We start from the raw sequence: 19,634 nt of genomic DNA on the forward strand, positions 1-19,634 counted from the left end.
GTGTCAAGAGTTTCCTAAGCTTAAGCAACAGCTTTACTGGCATGACATTCCAAAAGCCAACTCCTTCCCTCTCCATTCTGTGCTTTCTTCCCCTCTTCTTCCATTCCTCAATCACTCCTCACCCATCTCCCCAACCCTCAATTTACCCCATTGTTGAAACATCATACAATGGGCCTCATCATGTAGGTTGTCGCTGCTAGTTGACAGTATTTTAATTTTTCGGTTATTTCCGCGTAATAACCTCATCGAGTGAGTCCCGGTGTCCGTCCGTCCGTCCGTCCGTCCGTCTGTACGTACCTCCGTTAACATTTAAAACATCTGGTCACAAACGTCCTGACCGATATGGACCAAATTTGGTACGATGCATCAGGACAGGATTATCTCATGCGGTTGTGCTCCCCACCTGGATGCGCCCCCTACAAGAGGCTGAAAAGGGGGGTTTTGCCTCAAATTCAGGTAAGTTCTTTTTAAATTTTCTTCGAAACCACAGGAAAATAACCGTCAGTTCCCCACGGAGCTATTCTTTTGGGCGTTAATTTTCCTTAAGAATTCAAAAGTATAATTTAACAATATTTATACAAAAACAAACCATACTTTGCATTATTTTTATCTGCATGACAGCCAGTCTTTATGAGACACAACAACAACAACAACAACAACAACAATAAACTAGAAAGAGCAATCAGAGATTGCAGACCCTCGCCAGGAGGTGTTTTCAGTGGTTTTTAAGGCTGTTGTGTTTAAACAAATATGGCGGCCGAACCACCTGACCGATGACGTCATTCTTTTTTTTTGTCCACCAATTTATCCCTCGATGATGCTCAAGAAATTAAATCTTGATCGGACGAAGTTTTGTACTTGAGGTCATGATGATGAGGTCATGATGGAGGTACCTATGACATCATCATTAACATATTTTATTCCACATGGAGAGTTCTTTACAATGAGCCATGTCTCAATTTTTTCAATGCAGCACTTTCGGAGATATCGTCATGATCTCCTGTCCTATCCTGATCTCCAAAATAGTTGGTGGTTGATTTCAGTTAGCTGATGTGAAAATCCCATTCAAATTACAAGTCAATCGGATGAAAAATGAGGATTTTAGAGATTTGGAAAAAGTGGTTGACCTTTGGCCTATGTTAACCTTTTGGCCTATGTTGATCTCAATATAGTTGGTGGTTGGTTTCAGTAAGCTGATATGTTAATCCTATTCAAATTTCAAGTCAATCGTTTTGAAAATTGAGGATTTTAGAAATTTGACAAAAAGTCGTTGAACTTAGGCCTATGTTGACGTTTTGGCCTATGTTGATCTCAACAAAGTTGGTGGTTGAATTCAGTTTGCTGATATGAAAATCCTATTCAAATTTCAAGTCAATCGGATGAAAATTGTGGATTTTATAGATTTGAAAATGTTGTTGACCTTTTGGCCTATGTTGACCTTTTTGCCTATGTTAATCTGTAAAATAGTTGGTGGTTGAATTCAGTTTGCTGATATGTTAATCCCATGAAAATTTCAAGTCAATCAGGTGAAAATTGAGGATTTTAGAAATTATGAAATTAAGTGGTTGACCTTTGGCCCATGTTGACCTTATGACCTATGTTGACCTCAAAAATAGTTGTTGGTTGAATTCAGTTAACTGATGTGAAAATCATATTCAAATTCCAAGTCAATCGAATGAAAATTGAGGATTTTAGAAATTTGAAAAAAGTGGTTGACCTTTGGCCTATGTTGTCAATGTGACCTTTCTTGACCTCAAAAGTAGTTGTTGGTTGAATTCATTTGGCTGATATTTTAATCCGATTCAAATTTCAAGTCAATCGGATCAAAATTGAGGATTTTAGAGATTTGAAAAGGTTGTTGACCTTTTGGCCTATGTTGACATTTGGCCTATGTTTATCTCCAAAATAGTTGGTGGTTAAATTCATTTTGCTGATATGAAAATCATATTCAAATTTCAAGTCAATCAGATGAAAATTGAGGATTTTAGAAATTTGAAAAAAGTGGTTGACCTTTGGCCTATGTTGTCATTGTGACTTATGTTGACCTAAAAAGTAGTTGTTGGTTGAATTCATTTCGCTGATATTTTAATCCGATTCAAATTTCAAGTTAATCAGATGAAAATTGAGGATTTTACAGATTTGAAAAGGTGGTTGACCTTTGGCCTATGTTGACCTTTTGACCTTTTGACGTCAAAAATATATAGGATTTTGTCGGACCACGAACTCCACCATTTGGTGAAGTTTCGTGAAGATCGGTTTCAAATTGTGACCTGTAGGCAAGTATAAGTGAGCGGACAGCCTCGGCCCGACAGGTATACATACTCACCTCCGAGGTCTCAATATTGGGATGAAACCTCGACCCAACTACTGCATGGTGTTTCACATACATGGTGATGCATCGATGTATGTGCCGCCCTTGGGAAGTTAAGCCGGGCATCCCATCTGCCAGCATTTGTCTGCGGACATGACAGATCCCACGGTGTCGTCCGCGAAGGAATGAGCGAGATATCATCGGGCAACCTGAACGAGTTCCGCATTTCTACCTGAACTCCCTCTCCAACCCACACGAGCCGATACACGGAAAACAGATTCTCAGCCGGAAATGCCTCCCACATTTTGCCCCTCCGCTTCTACTCCCCCAAAGCAATCCCCAAGACATAATGTTAGGGAGAGGAATGGTGCTTTTTGCGTCAAGAAACTGACAGACTCAGAACACAACGTGATTGCAGAAAATTAAGGCATAAAACGGAGGGAGCTGCAAAGCAGCTTAAGAATTCTCCCGATAATAAGTCATTGACAGGTTGTCGACTTCCGCACCGCTGTGTGCATTTTCCTCGGTGCAAATGCAAACTTTTCCTTTCACTTTTATATTACGCATAATAAGTGAATAATACATGATAAACAAGCATTCTGAGTGTTGCGCTGCAATACATGTCCCCTACCGAAGTTCAAAGTGCCATAACTTTGTCAAAAATGATCGAATATGCAAATTTATGCACGGTTGATGCTGGTTTTCAAACTTGATCTGAGGTATGCTGAGACACATGTGTGTCACGCCTCGCCTCGTCGATAAGCCCGCAAGGTCGCTCCGTGGAGCGGCCTGCACGTATTGCACTACGTGTGAATTATATAATTACCAACTCATGGTCTGAGGTAACTCGGCTAAAAATTATCCAATTTGCACCAAGTAAGTTTATGAATGGTTGCACAGACCCCTACTTCTCACTAAAAGGGGAAAAGAATGTAAATCGGAGTTATAATAAGCCTGCAAGGTCGCTCCGTGGAGCAGCCTGCACGTATTGCACTGCGTGAATTATATAATTACCAACTCACGGTCTGAGGTAACTCGGCTAAAAATTATCCAATTTGCACCAAATAAAGTTCATGAATGGTTGCACAGACCCCTACTTCTCACGAAAAGTGGAAACAGAATGTAAATCGGAGTTATAATAAGCCCGCAAGGTCGCTCCGTGGAGCAGCCTGCACGTATTGCACTGCGTGAATTATATAATTACCAACTCACGGTCTGAGGTAACTCGGCTAAACATTATCCAATTTGCACCAAATAAAGTTCATGAATGGTTGCACAGACCCCTACTTCTCACGAAAAGGGGGAAAAGAATGTAAATCGGAGTTAAAATAATCCCGCAAGGTCGCTCCGTGGAGCAGCCTGCACATATTGCACTGTGTGAATTATATAATTACCAACTCACGGTCTGAGGTAACTCAGCTACAAATTATCCAATTTGCACCAAGTAAGTTTATGAATGGTTGCACAGACCCCTACTTCTCACGAAAAGTGGAAACAGAATGTAAATCGGAGTTAAAATAATCCCGCAAGGTCGCTCCGTGGAGCGGCCTGCACGTATTGCACTGTGTGAATTATATAATTACCAACTCACGGTCTGAGGTAACTCGGCTAAAAATTATCCAATTTGCACCAAGTAAGTTTATGAATGGTTGCACAGACCCCTACTTCTCACGAAAAGTGGAAACAGAATGTAAATCGGAGTTAAAATAATCCCGCAATGTCGCTCCGTGGAGCGGCCTGCACGTATTGCACTGTGTGAATTATATAATTACCAACTCACGGTCTGAGGTAACTCGGCTAAAAATTATCCAATTTGCACCAAATAAAGTTTATGAATGGTTGCACAGACCCATACTTCTCACTAAAAGTGGAAACAGAATGTAAATCGGAGTTAAAACAAGGAATATTAACAGCTTTGACTTATCGCACTCCAAATTATAGTCCGGAAAACTGTTGGGGAAATTACCAAAGTTCAAAGTGCCATAACTTTGTCAAAAATGATCGAAACGTCGTGAAGTTCCAACTTGATCTGTAACTTATCATGAGGAAACCATGTACCAAGTTTGAAATCATTAGCATTAAGCGTTTAGAAAAACAGTCCGGAAAGCTGTTCTTTGCGTGACGGACTGACAGACAGACTGACGGACGGACGGACGGACAGACTGACAGACGGAGGGACGGCGTGCAAACCCAAAGACCCCTCCGGTGTACACTGGTAGGGACTAATAATGAATGAATAATGAACGATTCCTGGCATTCCACAACTCGTCGACACGTGTGCACAATATATGAGGGTTGGCTGTGGGTTTTGTTGTTGTTGTTGTTGTTTAGATTTCTGTGAAAGTCACTGCATTACTTTTTCTTGAAACTGGCATCAGGTCAGGGGGCGTTAGCACTAGTACCTTGCTCTAATCCAAAGCCCACCTGCGTGAACCTGTTGGCAAAGCTGTTTATTCCCCTTACAAGAATCTTCAAAGGTTTTTCGTGAGATGTCGACAGATGATTTGACTCGACTCGACGAGATTCCTTGTGTGGGGCCGGGAAAGCAAGCCTACCTACCCTACGCTTCCCTCCACATGTCGGCCTACCTCTGCTTTTTCTGGGGCCTCTAGGTTGCCAGTTTGTGATTTTAGTCGTCCGTTCTTGCTGCGTGTCCAGCCCAGCTCCCCTTGCTTTGTTTTTTCGTGTCACCAGAATGTCAAGGAATGAATGAATTTGTGAGAAGATGATGACGAGGATGTCAAGGAATGAATGAATTTGTGAGAAGATGGTGACCAGGATGTCAAGGAATGAATGAATTTGTGAGAAGATGGTGACCAGGATGTCAAGGAATGAATGAATTTGTGAGAAGATGGTGACCAGGATGTCAAGGAGTGACAAATGTGATTAAGTATCGTGTATATAAATATATATATATATATATTTATTTATTTATATATATTTATTTATTTATTTATATATATTTATATATATAGTCGGACCTCGACATTCACGGGGGATACCTTCCTGGAAAATTCTGCGTATGTCGAATCCACGAATGTTGGGGGCATTGTTTGAATTGGGGTTGGGAAAGGGGGCGTCAGTTTATCCTTCTTTTTTTCTTACGGCATGGTCTCGCTCGTGGAAGAGCTATGACAGCGAACAAATGAGGACACAACATAACAAGGAGAACAGCAGAAGAAAGGGGAAATGCCAACAGCAGGACGGAGGGACAAAATAGACGGAGACAGACAAACGAGGGATGCAGGTAACGATGAGAGGGTAAGGGAGAACGTAAAGGGTTGACAAGATGGATACATGAGCCAAATATTTGGGAGGGGCGGGGGTGGTTTAACAGGTGCAGAAAGGATCATGATTTTGGATGGGGAATGAGTTGACATGGTGGTGAACAACTGTTTTGAGGACCTGGAGGGAAGAATGATTGAAGAGAGGATGGAAGGTGGTTCCATAGCTGGAAAAAAGATGAATAAATGAGTGGAGGTGAGAAGTGGTTCTGGATTTAGGCCGTTTCAGGAGTAGGGGGTTGCTGGTGGACCTCGTGTGTCCTGCAGATACCTGGGGGGGACAAAGCCATATATATATACACATGCAAGGAACATCAGCTTCAATAGGATTGCTCCAATTGTTAGCATTAGATTGGAATGCCATCATCATTTTCAAGAAACGAAACGTCCTTCAGAGTTTTAAAAGGGGCAAGACTGATAATTTGATCAAATGTTTGAGTCGTAATCGATTGTAGTTACGGCTGTAAAGCATCCAAATCCTGAAATCATTGTCGGGACGTTAATGATGTTGAAAAAAGGTTCAATATCGTGGTAATGAATTTACATCTGGTAATTGCAGTGTTTAAACTCATTCCAATTTTTTTATTATTAAATCATTGCTGTTCCAATTCTTTTTTTTCTGGCAGGCTCGAGTCTCCGACACGCTCGTTGCTCATGGACGCCCCACGTGGCATCGCTATTGAGGCCGATGCTGGAGACGTGTCGGTGTCGAGTCGTCTCGGACTTTTGCTGGAGGCTCGCGAAGGAGCGGTGAGTGAGATTTCGACATCCGATCCACTTCTCATATGCCAACCATGAGAGCTCTCAAGCACCTGTTATACTGTGCCACTTTACTGGGCACAGTAACTTCTTTTTTTTTTGTATACAAGATCGAGGCTCGTGAAAGAGCTAACATTAATCACACAAAAAGTCAAACCGACACATAAAACATATAATAAGGGGAGCGGTAGACAAGATGGGGAGAGAGGGGGAAGCATACAAACACAACATTTGAGAGCAGGGACATCGAGAGATCTGTGGGAGGGAGAGGGCTTTGGGGGGAGGAGGCACGGGAAGGGGGGGGGGGGGGTGGGAGAGGAAAAAAAAACACATGGACACTGCTCGGACTTCCACATGGACACTGCTAGGACTTCCACATGGACACTGCTCAGACTTCCACATGGACACTGCTCGGACTTCCACATGGACACTGCTCGGACTTCCAAATGGACACTGTTCGGACTTCCACATGGACACTGCTTGGACTTCCACATGGACACTGCTCGGACTTCCACATGGACACTGCCAGGACTTCCACATGGACACTGCTCGGACTTCCACATGGACACTGCCAGGACTTCCAGGAAAGGAGTTGGTATTTCACAAAAGTGGATCTGGGGTGAATTAACGGGGGCAGAAAAGATCAAGGTTTTGGATGGGGGAAGATAAGAGATGGTGGTGAACAGCTGTTTTGAAGACCTGGAGGGAGGAGTGGGATTGAAGAGAGTGGAGCGAACTTAGCGGACAAGATAATTGAAAGGTAGCGGCGCCTGACTCACCGATGATCTGCCTGGTCTGGGTTTCATATCCGATGCTTCGCAGGTAGGGAGTTGCATCAGACAATACACGACAATAATACACAGTAGCCATGCACAAAAACGGCTCGAAAGTGACCCAGATTTCCCGCCCAACCAAACGCAGAGCACCATGTACTGCACACCATGTACGGCGTTCTCCCATGAATCAACGGAATAACAATGCACTTACCTGCTATTCATCATAAGACATTGTTGCACTGTGGCGGTTCTCGACTGCATGCTCTCAGCCTCGTGTGCTGAAATAACATCCATTGCACCAAAAGGGTTGCCCTACTTTGGCATTCCCATTCGAGCACTCAGCTCTTCATTCTGGGATCCAAGGTTTTAAATCAAATGCGCTCTGCTTATTTGTCCATTGCCTAGCAACGTCCTTGTAATTCATGTAAGGGTGCGCGATTGTCACCTGATGTTCTCCTGCTGCTTGTGGTCCCCCCCCACCCCCCCCCCCCCCCCTTCCCGTGCCTCCTCCCCCCAAGCCCTCTCTCTCCCACAGATCTCCCGATGTCCCTGCTCTCAAATGTTGTACTTGTGTGCTTCCCTCTCTCTCCCCATCTTGTCTCCCGCTCCCTTTATCATACGTTTTATGTGTCAATTTGTCTTTTCGTGATTAATGTTATCTCTTACACGAGCCTCGACCTTGTATACAAAAAAAAATAATCAGCAAACCGAATTCAACCACCAACTATTATTGAGATCAACATCGGCCAAAAGGTCAACATGGGCCAAAGGGCAACCACTTATTTTTTTCGAATTTCTAAAATTTCTAAAAACACGTGCAAGCTCCTCCAAGAAAGTTCGTAGATATGTTTCATGATATTTTCAATTCGTTAACACTCCTAAATGGTGAAAAGAGGACAGCCATAGGCAGCCGTGAAGAGAAGATTGCTTTCCACCAAAACGTATTTCTTCAAAAACAAAAGGGCTTTGTCCTTCCAATAACGATAACATCCTATCGTGAAGCTATTGAGGTTATTACAATGCTTTGTTTTTCGCCAGAAATTGAGGAATTGGCTTTCTTTGTGTCTTCAGGTGACACTGTCACTCAGGTGACACTTTGTCTCATCACACTCGGGCCTTCGTTGAGAGATTCATCATTATTTGTGGCAGCACCTTAAGCACGAGTCGGAAACACGCGGTACCTGCACTCGACGTTATCCGGTGTTGAGACTGTACGTTCACCTCACTCACCTTTATCCAGTGTTGCCACCTTCGGCCAGAGCAATCACCGCATGATTAACTGTGTCGTATTTTAATTATGGATGGCTGCTGCCTTTCAGGGTACTTCGTTCCTCTTTTTTTTGTATACTAAGTCGAGGCTCGTATAAGTGCTAATACATAGAACATATAATAAAAGGAGCGGAAAACAAGAGGGGGAGACAGAGGGAAGCACAACAACAGTGGAGAACAGGGACATCAGGAGATTTGTGGAAGGGAGAGGGCTGGGGTGGGGTACATGGCATGGATAAACAAGATGGACACCACAGGGGATTTCAGGAAATCAAACGGAATTTGAAGGAGGTGGATTTGGGGTGAATTAACTGGGGTCGAAAAGATCAAGGTTTTGGATGGGGGAAGATAAGAGATGGTGGTGAACAGCTGTTTTGAAGACCTGGAGGGAGGAGTGGGATTGAAGAGAATGAGGGAGTTTGTTCCAGAGGCGGGAGAAAAGAGGAATGAAGGAGTGAAGGTGAGCAGAGAGTCTTGATTTTGGCAGTTTCACCATAAGAGGGTTGCAGGCAGATCTTGTGCGACCTGTAGGGATATTTGGGGGACAGAGCCCAGACAGAGCTGGGGGAGCTCGGGAGATGTTCACCACCATTTCAGGTTATACTTATTGGCTCAAGACATTTCAGCTTTTTGTTCCCCGTCGCACCGCGGAGCGAAAGCTGGACTATGGTTTTCCCCTCCATCCGTGCGTGCGTGCGGACGTGCGTGCGTGCGTAAGCGAAGGACCGAATTCTAATTTGGTGTGTGGGTGCAACCCACGTCAAAATCCAAGATGGCCGCCTTGCGTCTTCCACTTTGTCAACTCGCATCACTTCACCGACGTGGGACCGAGGCGTAACGCTTGTCATTTTGGACACTTTGACATTATGTGGTATTATGTGCAGATCAGTGACCAACAAGATAGTCTAACAATGGCCTACCGGACTTGTTTGATACTTTAGTTGAAGAGGATAGAGTACGACCTGCGTGGGGATACCTGTTAGCAGTTAGAAATAATGTAAGTATTAAATTGTTTTAACTTCAGGCATTGACAGCCGGTTCGTGAAGGACTTGGACTTAAAACGTACCCAGTGTAAATGTTGCTGTATCCAGGGAATGACGAAACTGCAAATGGGGAATCCGTGAATGTCACGGATGGAAACCCTTACGTCATTTCCTCGTTCTGGATTAAACTCAATATCTCCAAATATTTTCATTCCAAACAGCATCATTCATCATTCCAATCACAAATTAGTACTATAGTTTTAATAAATCAAAATATAATGTTAAATCAGGATTGTATTGAGATGTTATCAAACGAGCGAACCGTCGGCATCTGTTCACTTCCGGATTCGGGAGCAAGATCCATGTCGATCGCATTTCAAAATCGTAATTGTATTGAGGAATGAATGAATTTTCCTACCTATCTTAAGACACCTGCTGGGACCCCATAACCTTCCACAGAAGGTTATTATATTTCCTTTTTGTAAAATATGCAACTGTAATGGTTACTAAACGCTGTCCACCATCATGTGACCAGATCCTCAGCTCTGATTGGTGGACGTTCTTGACGGACAGACAAACGCTGTTCTCGATGGCATTTCCCTGCGGGCTGAACGCCGTAAAAATCTCAATTGAATCCATTTTAAATTCAGGCTGAAACACAACAAAATGTGAAAAAGTCGAGGGGTGTGAATACTTTACTGTGCTGTGAAAAGTCAAGGGCCCTGTATAAACTTCAGAATCCTCATCAATTGGACCCTAATAGTAAAGTCACAAGTATAATGGGCCTCCTCTCTTACACCCTTCAGCACAGCAAATAGATTATCCAACAATTTAGAGTCTAACCAGAGGCAAACTGATTTCAAAATTAAATGTAATATGGCATCTTGAACGTCCACGAGGGAACAGGAGCATCTTGAACCGCAGTGACTTCAACACCAAAGATGTCGTTCCTGTTATTCTTCTTCCCATCCTCGCGGAATGTGTCAGACAGGTTGACTCTGTGGGTTTGGGTTCCGGCCAGGTGGTCGCCCCCTTACTAAACCGGTGGCCATCTCCAAGGGTGAGAAGGAGCCTCCTCTGCTCTTGTGCCTCGTGTGTCGCGAATGTGAAGTCGATCGATGGTGGTGGAAGTTCCTCCGGTTTTGGCGAATTTTCTCATCCGCCAGTATTTGCAGGAGATGCTGCAATGAGCATGTATTGTCGAGGCATCCCGGGCTGTCGGTGCGGTCGCGGTCCGCGGGGTGTTTAAACCACGTGGTTTTGACCACTTAATCGCATTTCAAGACGGTGATGTTACCTGGATAATCGAGCATCGTGGAAAACCGACGTCCTTTCCTCCATTTCTGCAGCTGCATCACCATGGAAATGGCATCTCCATGGCAACAGCCTAGTCTGACAATGAACTCTTCTCACTGCGAATTTAAAGATCCCAGCTGAGGATCCGGATGGTCATTGGATCAGGCAATAAATAAGCTTAGGGAATTCTTCAGACCTCTTTATTTGCCACCCTGCTTTCTCATTGGTCCAGGGTCTCATTGGTCTAGCATTCCAGGATGATGGAAGGAGATCGAAGGTGAAGGAGAGGGTGGGTGGAGGTGAAGGGTGGTCCATCTCTGCTGTATTTTGTACACTTGATAAGTAGACGATCTCCAAGTTAATTTACACATACATAAAACAAGTGGATATTGTCAAAAAAATTTTTTTTACGAATTGACATGGCTCAAACCTCCAACATCACCCCTTTCCCCCTGTAGATATGCCCCTGTGGTCACGCGCACGCAGTGACTGCGGACCAACAAATCGTTTCCACTGAAGGAAGTTTCACACACCATGGTTTTTACTGTAGAATACCCCCTCGAGTCGGTGAAAGCTGGAAGCATCATATCACTATGATTGATGAACCTTGGTGTTTGAATTGCCAAGAGAACCCCCCAGCAATACAGTGTGCTTGTGGCGCCCTCTGCTGTCTACTTTGAATATTACGTCAATTTGTTGTGTCGTTGTGGGTTACTTTTTGTAGGTATACTTTTTTTTTTTTTTTACTGCCAACGTACGATTCAATCACAAGTGAGTATTCACTCCAACTTAACAAAATTCTCTGATTGGGCAGGAATTAATTTGGTGTGCCGGTGATAAGTAGCCGACTCTTCGTTGAGCGACACTTTGGGATCCTTAACGTCCGCCAGCTAATGCCACCTAATGCCAGCGGCGTGGTCACCGGGCCGAATGTCCGTCCCTCGACGCACTTTGCGAATAACCAATCCGAGTTTATATAGTCTCGTCGAGAATCGAACCCAGGAGAGATATCTCGAAGGTAAGTGCGCTACATCTGCACCATGTTGTTGGTGGCAGCTCATCGATAGGGGGCACAGCAACACTTCAAAGATGCTAATCGAATATGAGGCGTTTAATCATACATTCACTGTGCTTTTATGGCAACTTTGAAGGTCAAAGAAAGGTCATCTAGAAAGCATGCTCTGCGGTTTGGACAATTAAAGGCAAACGTGGGTTGACAACCACTAATAAATTGCTTATTGATTAAGGAGTGACAATGCGTTGGGAATGATGGCAAGCAATTTGGCCTGTTGTGAAAAGTCACCTTAATGAATCAACAAACTTCCTCATCTTCCATTCATCTTCAACCTTCCTCTCTGCTGGTACATTTCAATGTTCTATTCATCCATTTTGGAACTGCAGTGCAAATGTCCTCTTTTCAAGATGATGTCTCTTACGTCCATCCGTACCTCCCCTCTCACATCTCCACTTTTTTTCCTCTTTTTTTTTGTTGTTGAAGGCTCCATTCACGAACTATATAGTCCTCATCGAGGCCAGGGCTGAAGAAAGAGAGAATAGTCTAAGAGTTTTTGAGGAAGTAAAAAATAATCTGCTTTTTGAAAAGGGGAAGATCGTAAGTGTTTGGAAAAAAACATGAGAAGGTAAAGAGTTCCAGAGTTTGTCAGTGAAGGGGAAGAAACAAACATCATAACGGCCCACCCTTGAGTTGCCAATGTCCACACTATAATCATGAGATGAAGTGGCTTGTCGAGTAATCCGTGGTCTCGCTAAAGGCAGAGGTCAGATTGGGAGAGTTGATAAGTCAGATTACTTTGGATTCAATTCTATCCAGTAAGTATGTGGAGCTAGAACCGCCCCAAATATGAGAGCAGTACTCCATACAAGGACGAATCAATCCTTTATATATTAGAAGCAACTGTTTCGAGGAGAAGAATCTTCGATATCTGAACAGGACTACGAGTTTCTTCGAGGCAGACTTAGCTATTTGTGTAATGTGTGGATTCTAGGATAAATTTGATGTTAAGGTAATACCTAGTAGGTTTATTGTATCACCAGTTGTAATTGTGGAGCTTTCAACGGAGATTGGAGACTTGAGAGGGGTTTTAAAGTTATTTGACACAGTCAGGACCCATCCAATTTTATCAATTTATGGTGTTTGTTGATCTTTTATTTATTTATTGAAAATAGTATGCCGTTTCAGGCTCAACTCGCCTGGAGACTGGTCAGGGAGGCCATTGCGTTGAAGGATGAGTTGGCTGCTCGTTTGCTATGCCATGTCCTGGGATATCGCTGAGATACTTTTGCTCTCCCATGATTGGCAAATAGATGCAATCAGACCTCGCATAGCTTAGATAAGCCGATTGGATCATATGATGTCACGTGACCACTATGTTTGCATAAATTATAGACTGGGGATTTTTTTTTTTTTTTGATAATCAGTCAGTGTACAAGGACTTCTTAACCAATTGGAATTGTTCTTGCAGGAGGGGTGGGGGAAGAGAGGGTAGGGAGTGGGTTTGACCAATGTACTAGCTCAGAGACTGTAGGATCTCTAATGACTGTACAAAGTTTATGCAAATATAACATTTTGTTTAATATCCCCTTCATTGGACAGCATACTCCAGGAGACAGCATTGCCTACTTTATAATAATAATATTGTGTTCCCTTACAAGGAACTCTGATGCAGGAGGAAGCCAATAGGCCCATCAAAGCCTGCGCTATTATTACCAACCTGTAGTTGTTTGTCCGTGTTCTATCCTCTAAATGCTTAGCAACAAGACTCTCTGCTCACCTTCACTCCTTCATTCCTCTTTTCTCCCACCTCTGGAACCAAATCCCTCACTCTCTTCAATCCCACTCCTCCCTCCAGGTCTTTAAAACAGCTGTTCACCACCATCTCTTATCTTCCCCCATCCAAAACCTTGATCTTTTCTACCCCCGCTAATTTCACCCCAGATCCACTCTTTTGAAATACCAACTTCATTCCTGGAAGTCCTTGGTGTCCTTGTGTTTATACTTCTCCCCCCCCCCCCCCCCCTCCCCCCATTCCCACGCCGCCTCCCCCCAAGCCCTCTCCCTCCCACTCATCTCCCTGCTCTCAAATGTTGTGTTTATGTGCTTCCCCTTCTCTCCCCATCTTGTCTACCGCTCCCCTTTTTATATACTTTGTTTGTTTGTCTGTTTGATTTGTTTGTGTGATAAATGTTAGCTCTTTCACGAGCCTCGATTCCGTATAAATAAAATAATAAATAAAAAGCAAGGAAGCAGCACGTACCATTTTTGCAAGCTATCATACCTGATTGCAAGCTGTTACCTGGTGCTACAAACCCAGGTTAGACAAACAGCGTTATCCTGCCACTTCCTCAGAGCAAATAAAAGGCTAGGCTATGTTCACCAGACCATATTGAAAGGAAGATCAAGCCCTCCTTGAAGGTTATTAGTGAGCAAGTGCGGCTTGTACCGACACAGTCCGATCACAGTCACAATTCTCCTGAGGAAAGCTTGGTTTCCAGAATCGATATCCTTCCACTGCTGTCTTCTGCTGGATTTGAACGCAAAATCCGGAATGCCATTCCACTATCTTCACCTGGAGACCACACCCAGCTAACACAACACCGTTGGGCCGACGTTGGCCCAACGGTGTTGCGTTAACTGGGCAACCACGTTGCCCTACCATCCTCAATCAATAACTTTGTTGTTTCCACATTGGAAGATATACTCCATTCCGTCATCAACTTCTTTTCCTTTATGGTCTCTTCTGTTGGCGACTCTTGGAGTCTCAGGCTGGAGTCCAATTTGTTTTTGTATGAATACAATTATCATTCATCCATGTACGATGCCTATAGGTTACCATGCCTGTATGGGGAGATAACCAATAGGTTATCCTGCTAGGCCAATGCAATTATACTTTACAATAAATTATAAAGGTGTTTTGCAGGTCAGTATTTGACTGCGATTAGGACCGATCAATAATGAACTCCGAGGAAATTAAGGAAGACAAGGATGGCACAGCTCGCCACAATTAAGGCGTTCGGCCTCGTTGTGAAGCAATTCTTCATTAACCCCATGGTTGTGACCACAGAAGCTCCCTGTCAGCACCTCTCATCAAATTCTAATGCAAAACTGGGATGAATAATGCTGCAAGTTGGCAATTTGGTCAGGGCAGCAGTATACAACGTGAAGCAAATGAACTCACAGTGACACATGTGACATATCCTAATGTGTAAGGTAAACAGGATAAATACGAAAGAGTGAGATGCACTATTAGTCCCCAACCCCTCCGCACTCCCCTTTCCAGAATCAAAACAACTCTTTGCCCATTTATATTAATGTGCATCTTTGTGAAAGCAAAGCTATTTCATAAACCCCGAACGTCGTCTGCATTGTAACCAGTTTTTTTTATTCCATCCGTCCATTGAAATGACGAGCCTATTATTCCCTGCCACTCACCGTAGATCACGCTGGATGCAGAGAACATACGACTGCCATCTCTACCACAAGGGACACCAGGCTTGCCCGGCCCCACACAAGGACTAATGGAGGTCTGTGTGTGCCCCAGCGGCCGTCTGTACCTGGCCGAGGCCGGCCTAGGCTGTCTGGCCGTCTCCAGTGCCTGCGAGTGAAGCCTACCATAATTGGGAGAGCCTGTGGCATGGGTGTCAGACCTGGAGCTCACCTTGCCTCCTAGCTTACCTTGTCGGATTATTTTGACGATGTTTGTCTGTCTTTGTCCTGCCTGTTTTCTCCTCTGTTCCCCTTTTCCTTTCCAAGATGGTGGCAAAGATGGCAGGTAGCCAAAACGAGAGGCTTTCACACCCTCTAGGGAATGTTGCTACAAACCTTCCTCGGCTTATGTGAAAGCAAGGAAAAGGCAGGAGGTTACCTTTGGCTCCCGAGTCAGTTTTGGCTCCCGAGTCACTTTTGTCTCCCGAGTCACTTTTGTCTCCCGAGTCACTTTTGTCTCCCGAGTCACTTTTGGCTCCCGAGTCACTTTTGTCTCCCGAGTCACTTTTGTCTCCCGAGTCACTTTTGTCTCCCGATAACTTCTGAACGAGACAGGCAGTTCGAGTATAAGCGTTTGAGGCACACCCTGGGCTGGTGCAGCCTCTGGTTATGGGAATCCGATGGACCTGACTACCCACTTGCCTTTCTTCCTGCAGAAGATATTGACTTCTGGAGAGAAAGGCCTTTCTATTGGTGATCTGAAATTATGGGCTCGACAATAATCTCACAAAGAGGATGTGTGGAAATGGTGCTATTCTTTTGCCCTATCAATTCTCTCTCCAAATGGCCTCCGCACATGAGATTGCAAGGTAAAAAGGTTTTCATGGACAGTGGAGGTGGTGTTGGGAGGGTGAGGGTGGTAAAGCAGTAAGAAGCTGCAGTGGGAGTTCCTGAGTAGATGGATGACAGACTTGTCCGGCCCACGCTCTGACCTGCAAGATCCCCTGAAGCATTTTATTTTACTTTGAGGAAAAAGAAAAAAAAGGTAAAATAAAAAATAACTACTAGTGGAGGTGCACTGGACACTTTTTTTGAAATGGTGTGGCAATTGCACAAAGGGTTTCCTCTGGAGCTTGGAAAGGACGTTGACAAAGAGTTAATTATAAGTGAGAAGAGCGAAAGGAAAAGGCACCTTTACGAGTGAAATCTTCTGGCGTGTCCAGAAGATAATAGGTGTGTAGAAATGGGCAAATTGAAAAGAAAAAAAATCAGAGATGGTGTGAGAGAGAGATAGATAGAGAATGAGAGAAACACGGGAAGAGAGAGAGAGTGAGATAGAGATGGGGAGAGATGGGGAGAGAGAATGAGAAAGAGACTGATATAGAGATAGATCAAGAGATGGGGATGGCGGGATGGGTAGAGAGATATAAATGGAGAAAAGAGAGAGATGGGGAGGGAGAGAGATGGGGATGGACAGAGATGGGGATGGAGAGAGAGAGAGGGATGGGGAGAAAGAGATGTGGAGAGAGAATGAGAAAGAGAGACTGATATAGAGATAGATCAAGAGATGGGGATGGAGGGATGGGTCGAGAGATATAAATGGAGAAAAGAGAGAGATGGGGAGAGAGAGAGATGGGGAGGGAGAGAGAATGGGATGAGAATGGGGAATGGGGTGTTATTTGGGAATGGGGAATGGGGTGATGGGGAGAGAGAATGGGGTGTTATTTTCTCTTTGATAGCGGCCATTTTGATAATGCTGCCATCGCACTTCATTTTCCATAAACCTGATTTTATATTAGATGTTGTGGTTGATATCAGTTTCTGTTATCAATAATCACCTCTGTTCCAGTCCAGCGCCACCAGGCTGGGTTTGTTCTATCCCCTTGACTGTTCTGTCCTCTGTTTCTCATCGTGAGGTTTTCTAAGGAGGCCGAAGCACAACTAGCCACCCAACGAAAGTCAGTCGGCACAATTCTACATCATTTTTATCCATTTATGTGTCTCTTATGCCCAGGCGGAACGCCGTAACTCTTGCCTCCCACTCTTTCTTTCTCATATATATTTCTTCACTCGCTCTTTCCAACCCACCTGCCTTCCCCCCTACCCAGACACCCCCTCCCACACTCACTCCCCTCCTTCGCTTTCTCTATTTTCTCACTCACCTTTGCAAATCCACATCACCATTTTGCCCTTCCCTCCGCTCTTCGGTTGTGGTTTGTACTGCCTTGTGGACATACACTATATTACCAAAAGTATTCGGCAAGCACATCCACCATCAAAATGAACCCCCTGGACCTTTACGTGCATATTTTCCCCCGCAATGCAAAGCTTGTCAAAGGTGTCTTATTGCGCCATTTCAGACAATGCCGCACTGCGAGCTTCGATGCAGTACCATAGCGAGGGCCTTTACGTCTACCAGCATTACAACGCACCATGCCGTGCTGCCGTTTGTGTTCGGAAACGGTTTCAGAACAACATGGAAAAAATTTTCTGTGGGCACCAGAGCCTTGAGTTAGACCAAATTTAACAGAATCCCCTTTGGGTTGTGTTCCATTGGTCACCTGCGCTGCACTTCTTTGAAGGAGGAGGAATGGTGCAACATTTATCCTGATATTTAGCAACATTTATGAGCTTTCTTCACATTCACATCCCCATTTAGGATGTTGTGAACGAATAACCCAGTATACTTCCTTACTGTCCCAAGGCTTTTGGTAATATTGTGTGAATATATGAATATATACATAACCCTCGTTTTCCAAGCCGCTATCCTCAAAACGCCATTATTTTCCCTTCCCAATGCTGAACATTTTGCATCACGTGTTCATTCATGACTAAGATAAGAAAGCCAAGAAGTTTAGCAGAAATGGTGGTTAAGTATCTGGCATTTGAGATGATCCAGTATGGCTTTTTGCTTTTCTTGTTTTGTTTTTTTTTGATTTTATAGAATGTGCAAACTATGTATGACTTCATTAACCGCCAAGCCGACACGCCGGAAGCGGTAAAACTCGGCACTACGTACAAAGCGGTTATCACAGGTGAGGCTGTTACCAACGTTGCTCACCCGCCAAGACTTTCTTCTTTCTTTATTTTCCTAAATCTATCCTTCTCCAACCTCCTCTCTTCCCCTCGTGATCCTTTTCCCCTATACGTGCGCATTGCAGGAAAAGGCACTGGGTGATGTCCCAAAATTGTTTTTTAAAAGGAAGAATCTAAACTATGCAAAGTTCCCATTTTTGCTGCGAGAACGCCAAAAATGAAACGACAAGCCGTCGGTTTTGTACTCTTATCATAACGCGGGGAAGGAAGGGTTTATAGTTAAAAAAAAAAAAAAACACAAAAACAAACAAACGAGTAAACAAACAAAAGCCACTTCCGGAAAGACGAGAAGGAAGAGATTCTTGGCTTGGTGCTTTTTGATGAGGTTGTTTTGATGAATCTGTATGACAAATAAATGAAATGAAAAGCCCTTGGTTTACCTGGGTGGTTGTTACGGATCCTGTGGACGTCCGGCCTGGTGCTCAGTGGAGCGTATATGAGGTTCTCGGAATGATGTGGGTCACCAAAACCAAATGAACGGCATTATTGTTTTTAATTTCTCAATACAAGTATAATACAGTGCATTCAGAAAGTATTCAGACCCCTTCACTTTTTTCACGTTTTGTTATGTTGCAGCCTTATGCTGAAATCGTTTAAATTCATTTTTTCCCTCATCAATCTACCCTCAATACCCCATAATGACAAAGAGAAAACAGGATTTTAGAAAGTTTTGCAAATTTATTAAAAAGAAAAAACTGAAATATCACATTGACATAAGTATTCATACCCTTTGCTACGACACTTGAAATTTATCTCAGGTGACTCCCATTTCTCTTGACCATCTTTGAGATGTTTCTACACCTTGATTGGAGTCCACCTGTGGTAAATTCAATTGATTGGACATGATTTGGAAAGGCACACACCTGTCTACTTATTCACACATACATACGCATGCATATACTTACGCTAACATTCGGGGTCTGCCTAGCAGGCACGTAAGACATCGGCCATTATAAAGCTCGCAGTGTTAAGTGTGCAAAAGTTCTGAGGAGATTGCGACTGGCTCAATAGCGCAGTGGGCTGTTGACGCGTTATCAACGGAGGTCCGTGGTTCGAGCCCCGCATTGAGTCAGAATTTTTTCACACTTAGCCCCTCGCAGGAATTTGATTCCTGTTTATAAAATTATATATACTAGGACGTGCCCGTACGTGGGTGCCCGTTCCTTGCCAAAAAAAAAAAAAAAAAAAAATTTGTGTAGGGGTGTGTGTGTGTAAACATCCTAGGGCGTGCCCGTACGTGGGTGCAAAAAAACATGCGTGCAAACAACAACAACAAAAAAAAACTTTGAAACCACGTGGCAGTAACGACCACAGAACCCCCCCCCCCCCCCCTCTATTTACATGAATGGTTTGGTCCATTCGTAACGACCACAGAACCCCCCCCCCCCCCCCCCTCTATTTACATGAAATGGTTT

General features: G+C 43.9%; 2 protein-coding genes and 1 long non-coding RNA gene across 5 annotated transcripts in view; 2 read left to right on the top strand and 1 right to left on the bottom strand.

Annotated features, from left to right (window-relative positions):
- The window catches only part of LOC137439479 (gamma-sarcoglycan), a 434,894-nt gene extending 416,305 nt beyond the window's left edge, over positions 1–18,589 (top strand). For 2 of the 3 annotated variants that reach the window (XM_078768409.1, XM_078768408.1), the window contains exons 7-8: positions 6,222–6,345; positions 15,135–16,919. In XM_078768409.1, the coding sequence (XP_078624535.1) occupies positions 6,222–6,345; positions 15,135–15,302 (292 nt within the window). In that variant the 3' untranslated portion in view covers positions 15,303–16,919. Of the gene's footprint in view, positions 1–6,221; positions 6,346–15,134 lie in introns of all 3 variants that reach the window. The other variant, XM_068135254.2, reaches the window with a different exon arrangement.
- CHM (CHM Rab escort protein) overlaps positions 1–19,634 on the top strand; it is a 1,037,168-nt gene that overhangs the window by 335,034 nt on the left and 682,500 nt on the right. The window lies entirely within an intron of this gene.
- The window catches only part of LOC144888862 (uncharacterized), an 80,216-nt gene continuing 79,459 nt past the window's right edge, over positions 18,878–19,634 (bottom strand). Inside the window, exon 7 of the long non-coding RNA XR_013621429.1 lies at positions 18,878–19,439. This is a non-coding gene — a long non-coding RNA (uncharacterized LOC144888862). The remainder of the gene's footprint in view (positions 19,440–19,634) is intronic.

The sequence above is a fragment of the Myxine glutinosa genome, chromosome 14, assembly GCF_964187855.1.
Source record: "Myxine glutinosa chromosome 14, kmMyxGlut1.1, whole genome shotgun sequence".
Taxonomy (NCBI): domain Eukaryota; kingdom Metazoa; phylum Chordata; class Myxini; order Myxiniformes; family Myxinidae; genus Myxine; species Myxine glutinosa.